Below are 18,371 nucleotides of genomic sequence, written 5' to 3'. Positions count from 1 at the left end.
AATTCAGGGATATTAAAGGGACTTTGGCCACTCAGCAGCGCCTCTACACCTTGTGATGGGGACGGAGGGTGGGCGGGGGTGCATCTGAGATGCAGCCAGATTTTTGCCCACTCCACTTCCCTCCCTGTAGCCTGACCAGCCTGTAGCTGCTGCCAGCAGTCATACAGCTCCAGGGGTCCCTTGACAGCCACAAGGTCCCAGGCATCCTCAGTCCCAACTTGTCCTTAAATACTGGGGTTGCACTCTGAAAGGGTTCAAGACCCAGATTAAGAACATACGTGAATGAAGCAGGTTGCCCTGACACATTAGGGGATGGTGGAGCCTATGACTGAGAGCAAAGAGCCTGGATCACCTTAAAGAATTGCAATTCAAATTAAAACTACACCTGCCAAACAAATACAACTCTGGGCCAGATGTGTCCCTTGACGGCCAGTTTACAACCTCTATATTCTTACCCACTTCATTCCCTGCTGCTCTGGCCAGGTTTCTGACCAGCCCTATTAGTCATCTGCAGCAAGTGCATGCATGCAAGAAGGCTGACTCTGGCTCAGTAGACACTATTCCAAAAGTGAGCTGCCCCTAGAGCCTGTGAACTGTCCATCACCAAAGATGTTCAAGAAGACGGTCCACCCTCCTTGCCAGCTGGCTTGGTGATCTTTCAAAATATAAACCAATCCCTACCTTACCAAAAACTCACCGGGGACCACCAGCATCATGCCCCTTAACTTCAACCCCCAGCACAGACTCGAGGCGAGGAGCAGGGGGGCAGTGAGTGCTGCGTGCTTTGAGCGCCAGATACCAGGCTGGGGGCTGGGGGCTGGGGGCTGGGGGTGGGCCTACAGGCTAGAATCTCATCTCCCCTAGGGCCACCTTTCCATTTTCTTCCTTTTGTAGGCACTCAACTCGTACACCCTCACCCTGGTACCTGGCCACCTCACCTTTCCTACACCTCTGGACAGGTTGGCTGCAGCCTGAGCTATGTGCTAGGCGTCTCCAGCAGTGCCAGCCATGTGGAAATCTCCCACAAAGTTCCCAAAGGGAGGGGCGGGCCCAGTCACTGGATGCCTCCCTAGCCATCCACACACAGGTCTCGGTAGCTGCACACTGCTCCTGACTGGCTGCTGCATGAATTACATTTCTTTCAGGTCCAGGAAGTAGAGCCCACTCTAGACCAGCGTGTCATGAATGGCTAATCCCCTGTACTAAATCCCTTTGAAGCAGAACGTATGTAACCCAGGGAACTGGCTGCTGACAAACTTGTTGGAAGGGGTGAGCCCTCAGTGGGACCCCCGGAACATCACCACAGAACTGGCCCACCGGGGAAGGACTGCCTCTTCCGCAGCCAGACAGGCAGGAGTCCGGAGGCTGCGCTGCAACTACTGAGTTCAAGAACACAGCATTATATGTGTGACCCGGGGATCAGGAGGCCCCTGCCGCAGCCTCTGTACCTGCCTCCCATTAGCTGGTGGCTCAACACTGTTAGAGAAAAACCAAGCACCTCTAAGGCCATCTTGCCAAGAGCAGGAGAGCAGGCGATAAGAAAATGGCCCCTATCCACTTCTGCCATCCAAACCCCAAGGAAGTGCAGAACCTAATTCACGGTGAGTCTCCTTGCTACAAGGAGGTCTGAGAAATGTAGTGTTTAACTCTCTCACATGCAATACAGAAGACACCCTAGAGAGGTGGATGGATGCTGGGTGCCCATGGACTATATGCAGGCTGTTGCTGTGGTCTGTCACCGCCCCCTGCCCTCTTGATTGCCCACCATGCCATCTGGGGACTGAAGTCAGCTTAAGGGGTGGGCTTGACTGGTCTAAGAGGAATCGCATCCCCCATGGGATGAGAAATGGGCATATGGCTCAATTCTGGTCAATGAGACTTAAGGAAAGGTTCGCTGGAAGCTTATGGGAAACTGCTTCTTCCTCTCTCTTAAGAGAAAGGAAGTCAAGTCTTTCTCTCGCCTAAATGAACAAGGATGTGTGTCATCTCGCGAGTGTAAAGGGAACCGTGAAGCCCACCTCCTGGACAGCAGAGCAGGGAGATGGGAAAGCCTGTGTCCCTGTAACCTGCAGCCCAGAGCACCTCAATTCACATGTCGCCAGTCTGCTCTTCACAATCCTCTCAAAGGAAGACCTCCTGCCACCCCCACTCTCCTCTGACCAGTCTGGCTGCTCCACCCAGCCGCTCTGCAGACTCACCTTCCTGTACCCAAGGAAGGAAGCCACTTCCGGTCCCTTCTTATGTCCCAGATTGTGCTCCTCAAAGTGCTCTCCTAGACGCCTCTTCTCACCATGTCCTCCCCTGACGCAATCTCATCACACCCAGGACTTCAACTGCCACCCACATGCGGATGACCCGTAAATTTACATTTTCAATGTTGACCTCTCCGAGCTGTGAATCCATATCGGCCTGCAAACATCCACATGGATATCCCCGAAGTACCACAGGGCAGCCCGAATCTGAAGCCTTGATTTGTCCTTTCCTGCCTCATCTCCCCTATCTTACCACCCAAGCCCGCAGGTTCTGTTTATTTTCCCTCTTTGCCTTCTCGGTCTTCACCCTAGTCTCTAGCTATCATCATCTCTTACGTGGACAACTGGACCAGCCTGGTTCCATTCTGCCCCCACCACCCCTCCTCCTGTCTCCACAGTGACCAACAGGATCTTTTTTAAAATGCGGATCTGATCACGTCCCTCCCATTCCTCTTCCCTGTTTGAATGCTTCTGTGATTTCCCACTGTGTTTGGGAAAAGAGAAGCCAGCATTGGGTGACTTTTGAAGCCCTCCCTGATGAATCTTCAGCCATGAGGCCCTTTGCTCTTTGGGTTCCAGCTGCCTCCATTTAGCAATTTTGTTCCCTCCTGTCACAGGGCCTTTGCATAAGTTGTTCTCACCACCAGTAACACTCTAACTGCACTGCCATCACCACCACTGTTGACTAGTTATTGCCTTTTTAACCTTCATCTCCCAGCTGGATGATCACTTCCTCAAGGACCACGTGATCTTGGTTCACAGCACTTACAATCAATGTACACTTTTCCATTAATCAGTGTGATTATTTGGTTATTCTCTGTCTCCCCATAATCTATAAGCTTCATGAGAAAGGAACTGGCAGTGTCTTTTTGCTTATCATTAAATGTCCTAGGTCTAGCACAGCACCTAGCCAAGAGCAGATGACCAGTAAATATTTTCTTAAGTGAACTACGTACATTTAAGTCATAATCAATAATGGTGGTTTATGCTTTTTTTTAAAAAAAAAGTCTTTGTCCCTCATGGCCATAGATGATTGGTTCAAATGTGGACATCTGACTAGAACTTGGAAATTTCCTTTCTCCCTCTCTCTGAGTCCTAAGACCTGTAACTTGAGAACTATGGCTCGGATTGTTCATGTCAACATCTATCCTCTCCCTTCTTAGTAAGAAAACTCCATTGTTAGCTGAGCACATTGCCACACAGATGAATACTACATATCCCAGCTGCCCTTGCAGCCGAGGGTGATCATGTGACCAAGTTCTAGCCAATGACATGCAAGGGAAAGTGTTGGTGGAACTTCAGAGATAGCACCTAAAAAGGAGGGGGTCATATCCTTTTGCCTTTCCATTTCTCCACCCTCTTCCAGGCTGGCAGTTCAGCAGCAGTCTTAAACCAGGAGGTAACCCTGAGAATAAACACCCTACTCTAAAGTGATGGAGTTGACAGATAGAAAGGGCCTGTGCCTCTAGAGACCATGGAGTAGCCACCCCAGCCTGGACTTCCTACTTCCAGGTTCTCTTTCATGAGAAGAAACACATTAGGGTGCCTTAATCCTCTGTCATCAGGCTTTTTTTACTAAAAGCCAAATATAATCCCTGTTGATAGTCACGTTTCCGTCATGTGGAGGTAATCCCTCTGCCAAGTGAGAGACAGAAAAAAGTCTCTGAAACCACTTTTCCCTGAGGCCCAGCTTCACCCCACAGGTGAAGTAGCCAAGGGCTCCATTGTCATTAAGCTGATTCATGTTGGCTTTCTTCACTTGCAAACAAGAGTCTTGGCTAACACACTGTGGCTAGTCTGGCAGGGCAAACACAGAGAGACCTTTGAGATCTATTATTAATTTAAAATGTAATCAAACAGCTCATATTGATTGAGTGTGTTGGGCTCTGTTCTAAGGACTTTACCTACATCATCTCTTTTCCTTCTCTCAACAACTCTACAAATTAAGCATCATTGTGATGGCCATTTTGAAGGTTAGGAAACCAAGGCACAGACAGGTGACAGGCCCAAGGCCACACATCTAATAAGATGTGTATAATTTTAACCCAGGCAAGAATCAGAACTACTGGGAATGACCCATGACACTCCCCCTCTCCTTTAGCTTTGGCTCTCCATTAGCAAAGGCTTGAGTGAAGGTAGTTTATTTGGGAGGTGATTCCAGGAGGCAGAAGTGAAAGGGCAAGAAGAATGAGACAGAAGGTGTGTTAGTGGGGTTGTTGCCACAGCTATGGGGCCAGTACTGGGACTTGAGCTAATGCAATCAGACCGAAGGGTCCAGAAAGGTCCTGGAATGCTTCTCACAATTGCCCAGCTTCTGTCCCCTTCAGTGAACACCTCAACACTTCTGGGATGTGCTTGTGCTAGAGCCTGTGGGTAGAGCTCCCACAGGGATGGAAGACATGGGGAGCTTGGGCTGGGAGGCCAGCAGTGCTAGGTGAGCTTGGGTTTGCACAAAACTTCCCACCACAACTTCAGCTGAAATCAAAAGTGGGCCAAGGGGGGAGTTCCTGCTGTGGCACAGTGGGTTAAGGATCTTGTGTTGTCTCTGCAGTGGCTTGGATCCACTGCTGAGGCGTAGGTTTGATCCCTAGCCCAGTGCAGTGTGTTAAGGATCCGGCCTTGCTGCAGCTGCAGCATAGATCGCAGCTATGGCTCAGATTTGACTTCTGGCCTGGGAAATTCCATATGGTGTGGGTGCAGGAGAAAAAAAAAAAAGTGGGCCAAAGGAATATGCCACTAACACCCAGGTCTTTGCTCCTCCCTTTCCTTATCAACAAAGTTCACATTTGTTCAGACATCCACCCATGACTTAATCTATCCAAGGGGCTCAAAGGAGGCTGACCCCAGGGGTGTTGCTAATTGGTCTTCTCCAAGCCAATCACGATCATCCCAGTGGGTGACAGGTTCCAGCACCCCTACTTAAGCAGCTCAGCACATGATATGTTTCTGGAGCATGCTATTAATCCCGAATAGTCATGGGACTCGAGCTAATGCAATCAGACCGAAGAGTAAAGCTTTATTTCCATCCTGCTGTGGGAGAGGTTCTCGCTCTCTTTTCCTGGATGTGAACTGCTCTAGACTGAATGTTTATTCCCTCTAAAATTTATATGTTGAAGCCTAATCCCCACTCTCTTGGCATTTGGAGGCAGGAATTCAGGGAGGTGATTAGGTCATGAGGGTGGCACTTGCACAAAGAGGATCAGGGCCCTGAAGAGATCCCTGAGAGCTCTCTGGCCCCTTCTGCTGTATGAGACTATAGCAGGAAGATGGCCACCTATGACCCAGGAAGTGTGCTCTCTCCAGACACCAAATCTGTCAGCACCTTGATCTCAGACTTCCAGCCTACAGAACTGCGAGAAATGAATGTTCGCTGTTTACACCACCTGGTTGAAGGTATTTTGTTATAGCAGCTGGAGCTGACTGACATCAACAAAGGAGGAGGCTGTCCCAGCTGTCACTGGCAGTCATCTGGTGACCATGAGGAAAAACAGTTTAAGTGCAAAGCTGCCTTGAGGCCCCAAAGAGATGCTCAGCAGGTATCAAACCGCAGAAGAAAAGGGCAGTGTGTGAAACAAGAACAAGAACTTAGCAATTGGTAGAGGGGACAAAGAGGTGCTGGAGGAGAAAAGAGAAACTGAGAATGAGACCAAGCAACATGGCAGAACCCTGTAAGCCAAGCCATAGAAATGGACAAGAGCATTCTAGGGGCAGGGAAAGATTTAATGTAATGTTGCTACGATTTATGTCAAAGAGCAATCTGCCTATGTTTTCCTCGAGAAGTTTTACAGTATCTGGCCTTACCTTTAGGTCTTTAATGCATTTTGAGTTTATTTTTAAGTGTGGTGTTAGAGAGTGTTCTAATTTCATTCTTTTGCATGTAGCTGTCCTGTTTTCCCAGCAGCACTTATTGAAGAGACTATTTTTCTTCCACTGTATGTCCTTACCTCCTTTGTCATAGATTAATTGACATTGGTGCTTGGGTTTATTTCTGGGCTTTCTATCCTGTTCCACTGATCTATTTTTCTGGTTTTGTGCCAGTAGCATACTGTTTTGATAATTGCAGCTTTGTAGTATAGTCTGAAGTCAGGGAGCCTATTCCTCCAATTCTGGTTTTCCTTTTCAATATTGCTTTGGCTATTTGGGGGTCTTTGTGTTTCCATACAAATTTTAAAATATTTTGCTCTAGTTCCGTGAAGAATGTCCTTGATAATTTGATAGGGACTGCAACATCTTTTCTGATCAACCTCCTAGAATAATGGTCATAAAAACAAAAATGAACCAATGGGACCTAACTAAACTGAAAAGCTTTTGCACAGCAAAGGAAACCATTTAAAAAATGAAAAGACAACTTACAGAATGGGAAAAAAAACCTTTGAAAATGATGCAACTGATAAGGGCCTCATCTCCAAAATATACAAACACTTCATACAATTCAACCAAAAAACAACCCAATCAAAAAATGGTCAGAAGATCTAAATAGACATTTCTCCAAAGAAGACACACAGTTGGTCAGTAGGCACATGAAAAAATGCTAAACATCACTAATTATTAGAGAAATGCAAATCAAAACTACAATGAGGTACCACCTCACACCAGTCAGAATGGCCATCATTAACAAATCAACAAATAAATGCTGGAGAGGGTGTGGAGAAAAGGGAACCCTCCTTCATTGTTGGTGGGAATATAAATTGGTACAATCACAATGGAAAAGAGCATGGAGGTTGCTCAGAGAATTAAAGATAGAACTACCATATGATCCAGCATTCTCACTCCTGGGCATATATCTGGATAAAGCTTTCATTCAAAAAAATACATGCACCCCTGTGTTCACTGCAGCACTATTCAAAATAGTCAAAACATAGGAACAACCTAAATGGCCATCAGCAGATGAATAGATTAAGATGTGGTACATATATGCAATGAAATACTACTCAGCCATAAAAAAGGACAAAATAATGCCATATGCAGCAACATGGATGCAACAAGAGATTTTCATACTAAGTGAAGTAAGTCAGAAAGGGAAAGACAAATACCATTCGATATCACATATGTGGAATCTAAAATATGGCACATGATCCTATCTACAAAATAAAAACAGATCACAGATGTGGAGAGCAGACTTGTAGTTGCCAAGGAGGAGAGGGGAGAAAGTGGGATGGACAGATAGTTTGGGGTTAGTAGACTCAAACTATTGCATTTAGAATGGATAAGCAATGAGGTCGTACTGTGCAGCACAGGGAACTGTGTCCAATCTCTTGGGGTGGGCCATGATGGAAGACAATATGAGCAAAAGAATATATATGTATGACTGGGTCACTCTGTTGTACAGCAGAAATTGACATAACACTGTAAATCAACTATACTCTAATTAAAAAAAGATTTAATGTTCCTTTTGCGGCACAGAAATCCTTTCCTCTTTCTACTCGGCAAAGTCCTCTGCATACCGGGAATGCCTGATACATAAGTTTTGTCAAAGATGAAAGCGAAGGGGAGGAGCAGGGCACCCAGGAGCAGGACAAGGAGAGCAGGTAACAGCGCCTTTGGTTGCAACCGACAAACATGGACTCCAGCTGGTTTGGACAGAAAAGAAACTTATTGATGTCCTGCCCCTTATTCCCTTGGGCCACCTCTGAAGCCAGAAGCTTTATCTTCCAGGTCCTCAGACACCTGCTCAGTTTGAGTACAGAGCAGCCCAGAAACGGCAGCGACCTAACATGCTTAGGCCACCCTCAACCAGTGAGGGACAGGAAGCCAGTGAATAAAAGTCAGTGCAGGAGTTCCTGTTGTGGCTCAGCAGTAATGAACCCGACTAGTACCCATGAGGACGTGGGTTCAATCCCTGGCCTTACTCAGTGCGTTAAGGATCCGGCGTTGCTGTGAGCTGTGGTGTAGGTCACAGACACAGCCTGGATGCCACATTGCTATGGCTGAGATGCAGGCTGGCAGCTGCAGCTACAATTTGACCCCTAGCCTGGGAACAGCCATATGCTGCAGGTGCAGACCTAAAAAGACTAAAAATATAGTTATAAATATCTCTAGCCCCCCACCCCACAGAGGGACAATTCTGATACATGACACTTCCTCACAGAGTCTCCAGCAGAGTGAGCCCCACTTAACCGCCATGTTAACCTGCTCATCCTGTCCCCCCATTAGCACTTCTCCTTTCCCCGGTCCTGCCTGGAATCGCCTCCTACAGCAGACCATCTTCCAAAGATGGTCACAATAATAGCTTCCTGTGACAACAGGCTCTTTTAGAACCTTGCTACTTCTCCCATCAAGGGATGGACTCTCTGTCCCTTCCCTTGAGCCTGACTGGGGGTGGGGTGGGGATGAGGGTACAATCACTATGGAAAACAGCATGGAGGGGGCATGGGGACCACTCCCACAAATAGAAATGATGTCATATGACTTCCATGACTAGACCGGAAAAGGCCATGAAGCTTCTGTCAGGTTCTCTTGGGACACTGGTTCTTGGAAGCCAGCTGCCATGCTATGAGGAAGCCCAGGCCCCAGGGAGATGTTCTGGCTGACAGGTGGTACGGCCCAAGGAATGTGTAGGGAAATCACCTCCAGATGAGTCCAGCTCCAGCCATCAGGTCACCCCTGGATGTTGAGTCACCTCCCCACTGATGGCCCAGACACTGCTGAGAAGGGACAACCAGTCCCCACTTTGCCGTGCCTGATTTCTTTCTTTCTTTTTTTTTTTTTTGTCTTTTGTTGTTGTTATTGTTGTTGTTGTTGCTATTTCTTGGGCCGCTCCCGCAACATATGGAGGTTCCCAGGCCAGGGGTCGAATCGGAGCTGTAGCCCCCGGCCTACACCAGAGCCACAGCAATGCGGGATCCGAGCCGTGTCTGCAACCTACACCACAGCTCACGGCAACGCCGGATCGTTAACCCACTGAGCAAGGGCAGGGACTGAACCCGCAACCTCATGGTTCCTAGTGGGATTCGTTAACCACTACGCCACGACGGGAACTCCCATGCCTGATTTCTTAACCCACAAAATCTGTGAGGATTATAAAATGGTTGTTTTATGTCACTACATTTCCGAGAGGTTTGTGCTACAGTGATAATAACTAGAACAGCTCCCAAATAAAGTACCCGCATACAAGTCCTAGACTTGGGATCTACTTCTGAGAGGATCCAAACTAAAACAAAAGGATATTGCATAGATCCTAGGATGTCTCCAGCTTCCAGTCCCAAACTTACATTAGCCCCAGAGAAAGGTACGTCACCTTAATCTCAACAGGAGGCTTAAGTCTCCATCCTGACATTGTTCAGCTACTTCTTCACCAGCCTTGGATATGCCTACCTCCAGACATCTTAATTATGTGAAAATACAAGTCTTCTTAACACTTACAGCCATTCTGAGTTGAGTCACAGGTATCTCAACATACAAACCAACAGTGGGTACAGAACACACTCTGAAGTCAGGCTGCTAGGATACAAACCCTGGTCCAGCCACTTACTAGCTCATTACCTTAGGCAAGTCTCTCTCTCTCTCTTTTTTTCTTTTTTTCTTTTTTTTTTTTTTTTTGTTGTCTTTTTGCCATTTCTTGGGCCACTCTCAAGGCATATGGAGGTTCCCAGGCTAGGGGTCGAATCAGAGCCGTAGCCACCGGCCTACGCCAGAGCCACAGCAACACGGGGTCCAAGCCATGTCTGCAACCGACACCACAGCTCACGGCAACGCCGGATCCTTAAGCCACTGGGCAAGGCCAGGGATCGAACCTGCAATCTCATGGCTCCTAGTCGGATTCGTTAACCACTGAGTCACGACGGGAACTCCCTGGTCAAGTCTCTTAAACCAAGCTGTGCCTCAGTTTCCCCCGTCTGCAAAATGGGAGTTAATCATACCTAGTTTGCAGAGTTGTTTTGAGGTTTAAATAAACTAATGTACATGCAAAGTGTTTAAGACAGTGCCCCACACAGCACCAGATTCGTCAGACTCGTAGTATTACTGTTGTTGGTAGGTATTATTATTACTTCTACCGCTATTACCGCTAAGGCTCCAAAGGCTGGGCTGCCAAGAGCGAGGTTTTGCCAACTCACTCTCGCCGGGCAGATCTGGCCCCTTCCACGCCGCGTCCCCGCCCCCGCCTCCCGCGGACCTGAGTCACCCCAGTGTGTGACGCACAGCCATCGGCGCCCCTCCCGCCCCACGACCTGCAGACTCACCCTGAGTCAGTCTGCCCGGGCGCTTCCACTCCCGGGACGCCGAGCGGGAGAGGAGAAGCGGTGCGGCGCCCCCCAGCGGAGAGCCGGAGCCCCGCGTGCACCCCGCGGCGCCAGGCGAGTGGAGCCGAGGTCCCGCGGGGACGCGCGGGGGATGGGCCGGACCACTGCGGGGCCGGGGGAGAGAGACGCACCGGCCGGGCCCCCCGCCGCCTGCGCAGAATGGTACGGCCCGGCTGGGGTTAAAGCCCTTGGGAGGAGGGTGCGCCGGGTGGCGGCGGCGGTAGCGACGGCGGCGAGATGGGACTGCGTGCGGGAGGAGCGCTGGGCAGGGCCGGGATGGGCCAGGGGTCGCCCGAGGGACCTGGGCCGAGCGGCAGCGCGCAGGGCGGCAGCATCCACTCGGGTTGTATCGCCGCGGTGCACAACGTGCCGCTGAGCGTGCTCATCCGGCCGCTGCCGTCTGTGCTGGACCCGGCCAAGGTGCAGAGCCTCGTGGACACGATCCGGGTGAGGCCCTGGGGGAAGCTGGCAGCTGGGAGGGCTTCAGAGGAGGGAGGATGCGCCGGACGCCAGACGGGACTGGTTCAGTCTCCCCCGCAGCTCAGCATTTGCTGTGTGACCTTGAGCAAGCTGCTGGGCCTCTCTGGACCTCTGTTTCCTCTTTGAGCAAGGAGATTGGAGGAGAGAATAAAAATAACAATCTCTGACTCCTATCAAGATGGTATTTGAAATGGCTCGGGAGCTCTTTTAAGTGCTTAGCTTCTTCATGCCAATCTTAAGAGGTTCTTTTACAGATGAGGAAATAAGGCACAAGAGGATTCAAGCAACTTGTCCAAGGTCAGGCATTTAAGAAAGTGGTACAGCCTGGCCACAGTGCCCAGCTGCATGGCCACCACATTATCCTGAGATAAGTTGTGTGGTCACTTCTGGCTGTGGCAGTGGGACTGGGGTTGGGGGGGGGGGCGGTCCTGTCTGCAGAGAGGGCCTCGTTTGAACTGGAACTGGGAGAGGAACAGGTCAGCCACAGCTCAGAGAGGATGCTGGAGAAGGCTGGTGTGATCCTGGAAGGAATGAGGGGGGAGGGAGGGGCCATAGGTGTCCTGCATGGCATCTTGTCCCCCTCCCCCAGACCCTTGGAGGGTGGCCATGTGAGACCCTGAGGCCCCACCAGACACCTCTCCTAATTCCAGGCATGTCTTTCAGTCCTAGACTTTGCACTGCTGGTAGTTCCCCCTGCCTGGAACTGCTTCCCAGAGAGCCTGCTGCCTCGCTGGGGTTAGGTCCCTGCCTCCCTGTTCTGTGGCTCCCCCCTTAACCCAAGGTATTTCTCCTTGCAGGGTTTGTGTCCAGCTGAGTTATTTTATACATTTGTTTGGGTTTTATTGTCCCTCCTCCCCACCTCATGTGAACTCCACAGAAGCAGGGACTTGGTCCTATCTTGCTCTTTCCGTGACACGAACACGGTGCCTGGCTGTTGTTGAAGGATCTGGCCCTGTGTGCTCTTTTCCACCACTGGGCCTTTGCACAGACTTTCCACCCCACCCCACCCCTGGAAAACTCTTTCGTGTCTTTTTTACTCTTTCTAACTCCTTCTTGGTCTTCCGGTCAGTATCTTCCCTGACAGCCCCTACTGGGTTTGGGGCCTCCCATGGGCCCCCAGCCATCTGCATGCCTACCAGCAAACCTTTGATCCCACTGGGTTGTAATGGCCCCAGCCACCTGTCCTCTAGGCCAGAAACATATGCTCTGTGAGGGCAAGACCCTGGCTTGCCTCTGCTCACCATCTGCATTCCTTTTCTATAGCTACTGTAACAAATTACCAGAAACTTAGTGGCTTAAAATAAAGACAGATTGTATTACTTTATAGTTTTATAGTTCAGAAGTCTAAAATGGGTCTCCCTGGGCTAAAGGCAAGGTATCAGCAGGGCTGCATTCTTTTCTGGAGGCTCAGGGGAGAATCCATTTCCTTGCCTTTCCCAGCTTATAGAGGCCACCCACATTTTTGGCTCCTGACCTCTTTCCTCCATCTTCAAAGCCAGAAACATCAGACCTCCTCTTGTTCCTCTGTCTTCCACGTTTAAGATCCCTGGTGATTACATGTGGCCCATCTGGATAACAGGATAATCTCCCCATTGCAAGATCCTTAACTTGATTCCATCTGCAAAGTCTCTATGCCATGTAAGTAACACATTCACAGGCTCCAAGGATTAGGATGGGGACATCGCCAGGGGCTCTTATTCTACCCATCCACCCACACCCCCCGGTGGCCAGCACTAGGCCTGCCAGGCACAGCGGCCCCTCATTCCAGCTCCCCCGCTGGGCAGCCTCTGCTCTGTGCCTGGCACACATGCATCAGCTCCCTGAGTTCATCAGCAGGATGTCTAAACCCATTTTACAGATGCGGAACAATGCCCAGTGGCAAGGCCAGTTCTTCAGCTCCCCGCCCCACCGCCCTGTCCAGCCCTTGCTCTTTGGAGGAGCTGAGATTCACATTCACATCTGCCTGGTTCGGGAGCCCCCGTTCCTAACTGCTGGGCCTTACTGTTTAGTCATCATTTCTGGGATAAATGGATACATGCATCCATTGAAGCAGTCTAATAAGAGACCACCCGTGGGCCAGTGGCGGGAGGCCTTGTAGGCAGCTCACACCTAATTCAGTCTCCCCAGAGCACTCCACCCCCTCCCATCCGGCCCTAGGCCTTCCCTACCTAGAGGACCATCTGGCCGCTCAGGCCCCTCACAGGAAGTCAACTTAGATGCTCCTCTTCCTCTTCTCACGTTCACCCCTCCCGGGGCTCTATCCCCCTAAAGGTGTCCCAAACCTGTCCACCTCTCTCCCTATTCCCCCCACCCCACCCCCACACACCTTCCCTCGGGCCTGCATCTTCTCCTGAATACCTGATTTGGCCCTGCCTCTGTCCTCCCTGCTCGTGCCTTTGTCCACCCCCCACCCCAAGCCTGCTCTCCCATGACTTTCTAGACTGTTCCTCAGATCTTGTCACCCTCCCCTGTTTCAAACGCTCCAGGGCCTCCTAAGAGGTACAGACTTTTTGAGTTAGTAAATAAATGAGTCACGGCTGTGAAATGTCCAGTGCAGGAAATAGAGTCAATAAGTGTGTCATCTCTTTGTAGAATGGCAGATGGTAACTAGCCTTATCATTGGATCATTTTGAAATGTGCAGAAATATCGAATCACCGTGGCGTGCACCAGGAACTAACATAGTGTGGTAGGTCAATTATCTACCGAAAACAACCAAACAGGGTCATAGAAGAAGAGATCGGATTTGTGGTTAGCAGAGACCAGGGCGGGTGAGGGGTGGGGGTGGGAGGCATGAGAAGAAGGAAGGGAATTATATGAAGGTGGTCAAAAGGTACCAACGTCCAGGCATAAGATAAATTAGGGATATAATGTATAGCAGGATAAATACAATGCACTCTGCTAAACATTATATATCAAAGTTGTTAAGGGAATAAATCTGCAGCCTTATCATCGCGAGGGAAAAAAAAACATTTTTTACATTTCTTTAATGTCATATCTATATGAGATGATGGATATTCCCTAAACTTACTATAGCCATCACTTCATGATGTATATAAGTCAAATTATGCTGTACACCGTAAACATATACAGTTCTGGGTGGCAATTATATCTCAATTAAACTAGAAGAAGAAAATAAGATAAATAAATAAAACACTCCAGGGCCTACCCCCTGCTTCCTTTCTGACTTCTTCTATTCCTCAACCCCGAGTCCACTCGGGTCACACTGGCCTCCTTGCCATGCCTGCAATACAGTGAACTTGTGCTGGCCTCAGACCTTGGCCCTTGCAGTTCCCTCCGCCTCAAATGCTGTTCCCACAGATCATACGCAATGTGTATTATTGGGCACTTTCCTGGGCCAGGTGTCTTTTGAAGCGGTTTATATCTATGAACTCATTCAAACCAACCGTCCTGAGTTCTCTGGGTCTGTCGTGTTTATCCCCATTTGATAGCTGGGGCAGCTGAGGCACAAATAGCGAATTGTCCCGGGAGCTAAGATTTGAACCTGGCAGTTGGGCTCTCTCTCTAAACGATTCCACCTGTCTCTTTCCCAGGGGACTTCCCTGTGTTCAGGTCTTTGCTCCATCGTCACCTCAGAGGGGTCTGGTGGTCTCCCCTCTCTGTCATGTCAACCTGTGTTACCGTCTTCATGGCATTTCTCACTCTAACGTTCTCTTCTCCATTCCGTCTGCCCCACTAGACTGAAGCTCCAGGGAGGCGGGGACTGGGTCTTGACCTTATTCCCAGAGTCTGAAACGGTGCCAGAGAAGATAATATGCATGGGCTGTGATAATCAGTTAATAGCCTAGTCGGGGCGGGGGCGGGGGGAGCCTGATCTGTAGCATCTGCCCATGTCCCTGGTGTAAATACATTCACCATGGCTGATCTTCCTGCTGCCAAAGTGGTGTCAGCCCCCTCCCAGAACTCCTGACTGTGTGACAGTTGCCTCTCACAAGCCCGCACAAGAAATGAGGAATTGTGTGTCCGTTAGCCTTTGCCGTGCTATGCGCACCTCGGAGGAGCTCAGCACAGGCTAACAGCGTCTGCATTGCACACTGACTGGTGCTGTTCCAAGCTCATGCACCCTACACCCTCTTACTCTGCAGGAGGATCCAGACAGAGTGCCCCCTATCGACGTCCTCTGGATCAAAGGGGCCCAGGGCGGTGACTACTTCTACTCCTTTGGGGGCTGTCACCGCTACGCAGCCTACCAGCAGCTTCAGCGAGAGACCACCCCTGCCAAGCTTGTCCAGTCCACCCTCTCGGACCTGAGGGTGTACCTGGGCGCTTCCACACCGGACTTGCAGTAGCAGCCTCCTTGACACCTGCCACCACTGCCAAGAACCCAGAAGTCACAGCCGGCCTCCAGTGGGCTGGGCCATGCAAAGGTGCAACTGGGGTGCATTGTCCTTGTGCCTGGGGGGTGGGTCAGACTCGAAGCACCCTCTTTATTTAACTGCAGCGACCTTGGACTCAGGACTGAACAGTGTGGGAGCCCCACTTCCCACCTCGGTGAAAATGGGGTCGCTTGTGTGCTCTCAAGGGATGATTAAGAGGGTGGAATGAGAAAGGAGATGGTTTGGGGAGCCACATACTGCTGACTCCAGATTCCCAAGGACAAGGAGCCTTCTGCGTGTCTGTCTTTATATATCTTATTGTGTAAAGATGTTCATCTGCTAGTAAAGGGAAACCTGGGTCCCAGTGGCTTAAACAAAGAGAAGTTTGTTTTTCCATAGAGCATGAATTCTGGAGGCGGGTGGCTGATGGTATTGGTTCAACAGCTTGGTGGAGTTAGGGGAGGCACACATCTCTGTGATCCTTTCAGCCTTTCCTTCACTGCTTGTCACTCCATGGTCACAAGATGGCTGCTGTGCCTCCGGCAACCGTGGCTGGGTTCGAGGAAGAACGGAGTCGGGGAGGGAGAGGAAGGGCCCAGCCAGCTGGACCCGTCAACCTCTCTCATAAAGTCAGACCTTTTTCCAGGGCCTGTTTCCTGGTCTCTTCCCCTGCAGATTTCCACTTAGGTCTCCTTGGCCCAAACCAGGTACAGTTGCCACCCCTGGTTGCAAAGAAAGCTAAGATGGCAGGAACAGAGTTGTCCCAGCTGAGTAGACCAGTCATATCCCCTCCTGGAACTGGCACACTGCCTCCTAAATAAAATTGGCAGTCCCATTACCAAGAGAGAAATGAGGAATTGTGTGTCCGTTGGCCTTTGCTGTGCAACAAACCATTCCAGAGCTTGGCAGCTAAAAACAGGTTGTGTATTTGCCTACAATATTGTGGGATGACAGTTTGGGCTGGGCTCAGCTGAGCAGTTCTGTTGATCTTGCCTAGGGTCACTCATGGGGTTGCCTGCAAACAGCTCTCACCCTAGATGGGGCTGGATGGTCTGAGAGAGCCTGACTCACTTGTCTGGCAGTAGGTAGGCTGCTGGCTGGGTGACTTGGTTCTTCTCCAGGGGTCTCTCCAGCAGGTTAGCTCAGGCTTAGTCATCTCATGGCCTCGGACCACCAAGAGAAAGAGAAGAAGAGAGAGACAGAGGCAGGGAAGAAGCTGCAAGACTTTTTTGGGTTCTAGGTCAGAATTGGTAGAATGTCACTTCTGCTCTTGATTTGTTCAGAGCAAATCAAAAGTTTGGCCCAGATTCAAGGGCTGGGGAAACAAACTACATCTCTTGGAGAAACTCCAAAAGATTTATGGCATTTTTTTCATCTATCACGAATGTCTTTGGATAAGCAGATAAGAGTGTTTCTCTCTCTCTTGCACAGAACCTTGCTCTGTCCAGGCCGAAGTCACTAAGATACTGTGCTGGCCCTGCCGATGGGGCGGGGGGGGGGGGGGGTGATGGGGCAGTGGCTGGGTCTCTCCCAGGGCTGGACCCACTCAGGGAGGGGCCTTACTCATCATCTGTACTGGTGGCTTGGGGGAGGTAGGCCAAGTGGGACATTCCAAAGGGGCTTCTGAAATCCTAGAGCCTGGGGGGAAGGGAAGAGGTAGAGGAAGGGCTCAGAGTGAGCCCTTGCTCTCACCACCCTGCTAAGGGAACTCGGTCACTTGGCATTTTTCAAGCTTCCGTTTCTCCAGATCAGAAACGAAGACAACAGTTTCATTCTCTGTCCCAGTGAAAGATGACTGAGGCGACCAATTTAAAAGGGATGTGGTCTGAAATGCAGTGTGCGCTCCTGCATTAGATCTGGGAACAACAACAGTAACAAAAAATAATAACAAAAGGATGTTAGTAGAAAGTCTGGAGATCTGAATAAGTTCTGCATTTTAGTTAATAATATGTGAATGTTGGCTGGGTGCGGAATATATGGGAATTGTACTATATTTGCAACTTTCCTATACATTGAAAATCATTCCCAAATAAAAGTTTATTTAATAAAAAGGGAGGTGTAATTGCTTTAGACCAATGGTTCAGGTTCTCAGGTGGGTTTGCTAAACACTGGTGGTGGGACCCCACCCCCAGATATGCCATTTCAGAGGGTCTGGGGTGGAGTCTGAGAATTTGCTTATTTAACAAGTTCCCAGATGATGCTGATGCTACTGTTCAGGGACCACGGGCTGAGAACCATTGATCTAGAATGTGTCAAGTATTTTTAAATATGAAGACAGCCCCTTCACTCCCAATGGAGAAGAAAGGCCCTAGGGCTGAATCCCAGGAGATCTGCATTGGCTCATTCACCATTCACCTGTTCACCATGCGACATTGGACAGGCCCTTCCCTGGGGCTTTTTCCCTAGCTATCTATCTAACGGACTGTCTACCCCTGAGGTTTGTAGTGAGGGTGAGAAAGCTGAGGACATGCTTTGTAAACTGCCGTCCTGAGCTGCCACTGTCTCATGTTGAGTCATTGTCTCCTGTACTCACTGAGCTAGAGTGACAGAATGGTTGCCCCTTCCTGAAATGACTTTTTCTTCCTGCAGATAAGGCTCAAACAGGCAGCACCAGGGTACTCCTATGCCGTGGGGGGGCCTGCAGAACAGACTTGAAGTGGGAAGGGTTGGTCATTCTAAGGGAGAGAGGAGTTGGGTTTTGAAGGGTGAAACCTGGTGGTGGCTCTCAGTGGAGGCTGATAGATGCACTTCCCCCTAGGCCAGCAGGTGGCGCTGCTTTCACAACAGCCCCGCAGAGCAACTGCTGTGGGAAAGGAATGGATAGAAGGCTTTGGCTGTGAGGGAGGCCCATCAGTTGCCCAGAGAAACCAGGGGTCCAAGCAAGAGAAGGGAGACCTGGCTGGAAGACTGGGCTGTACTTGTCTGATGGTGCTCTGTGGCCTTGCACACATCCTGGCCTGTCCGGATCTGTCTCCTGGTCTCTGCACAAGGGGTGCTGGGCTAGAGAGTCTCAAGCTCAGCAAAGGTGACACCTCCTCCAAGAATCTTCCAGATTCTCCAGGCT

The 18,371-nt window shown here is 50.0% G+C and overlaps 1 protein-coding gene across 1 annotated transcript; it reads left to right on the top strand.

The window, feature by feature from the left end:
* Positions 1–10,693: 10,693 nt before the first annotated feature.
* On the top strand, positions 10,694–17,358 carry SRXN1 (sulfiredoxin 1). The gene is made up of 2 exons (XM_047771415.1): positions 10,694–10,939; positions 15,077–17,358. Exons 1-2 carry the CDS (start codon positions 10,730–10,732, stop codon positions 15,278–15,280), a joined length of 414 nt encoding a protein of 137 aa, XP_047627371.1. The 5' UTR covers positions 10,694–10,729; the 3' UTR covers positions 15,281–17,358.
* Positions 17,359–18,371: the final 1,013 nt, after the last annotated feature.

This window comes from Phacochoerus africanus, chromosome 3, assembly GCF_016906955.1.
Source record: "Phacochoerus africanus isolate WHEZ1 chromosome 3, ROS_Pafr_v1, whole genome shotgun sequence".
NCBI lineage: Eukaryota > Metazoa > Chordata > Mammalia > Artiodactyla > Suidae > Phacochoerus > Phacochoerus africanus.
Note: the sequence above shows the minus strand (reverse complement) of the source record. Positions and strands in the feature narration are given on the sequence as shown.

Bases quoted from the DNA above. Each gene is read 5' to 3' on its own strand.
- SRXN1 (XM_047771415.1), top strand. From the start codon at position 10,730: ATGGGACTGCGTGCGGGAGGAGCGCTGGGCAGGGCCGGGATGGGCCAG. The intron at 10,940-15,076 runs GTGAGGCCCTGG...CTTACTCTGCAG, and splicing joins GCCTCGTGGACACGATCCGG to GAGGATCCAGACAGAGTGCC.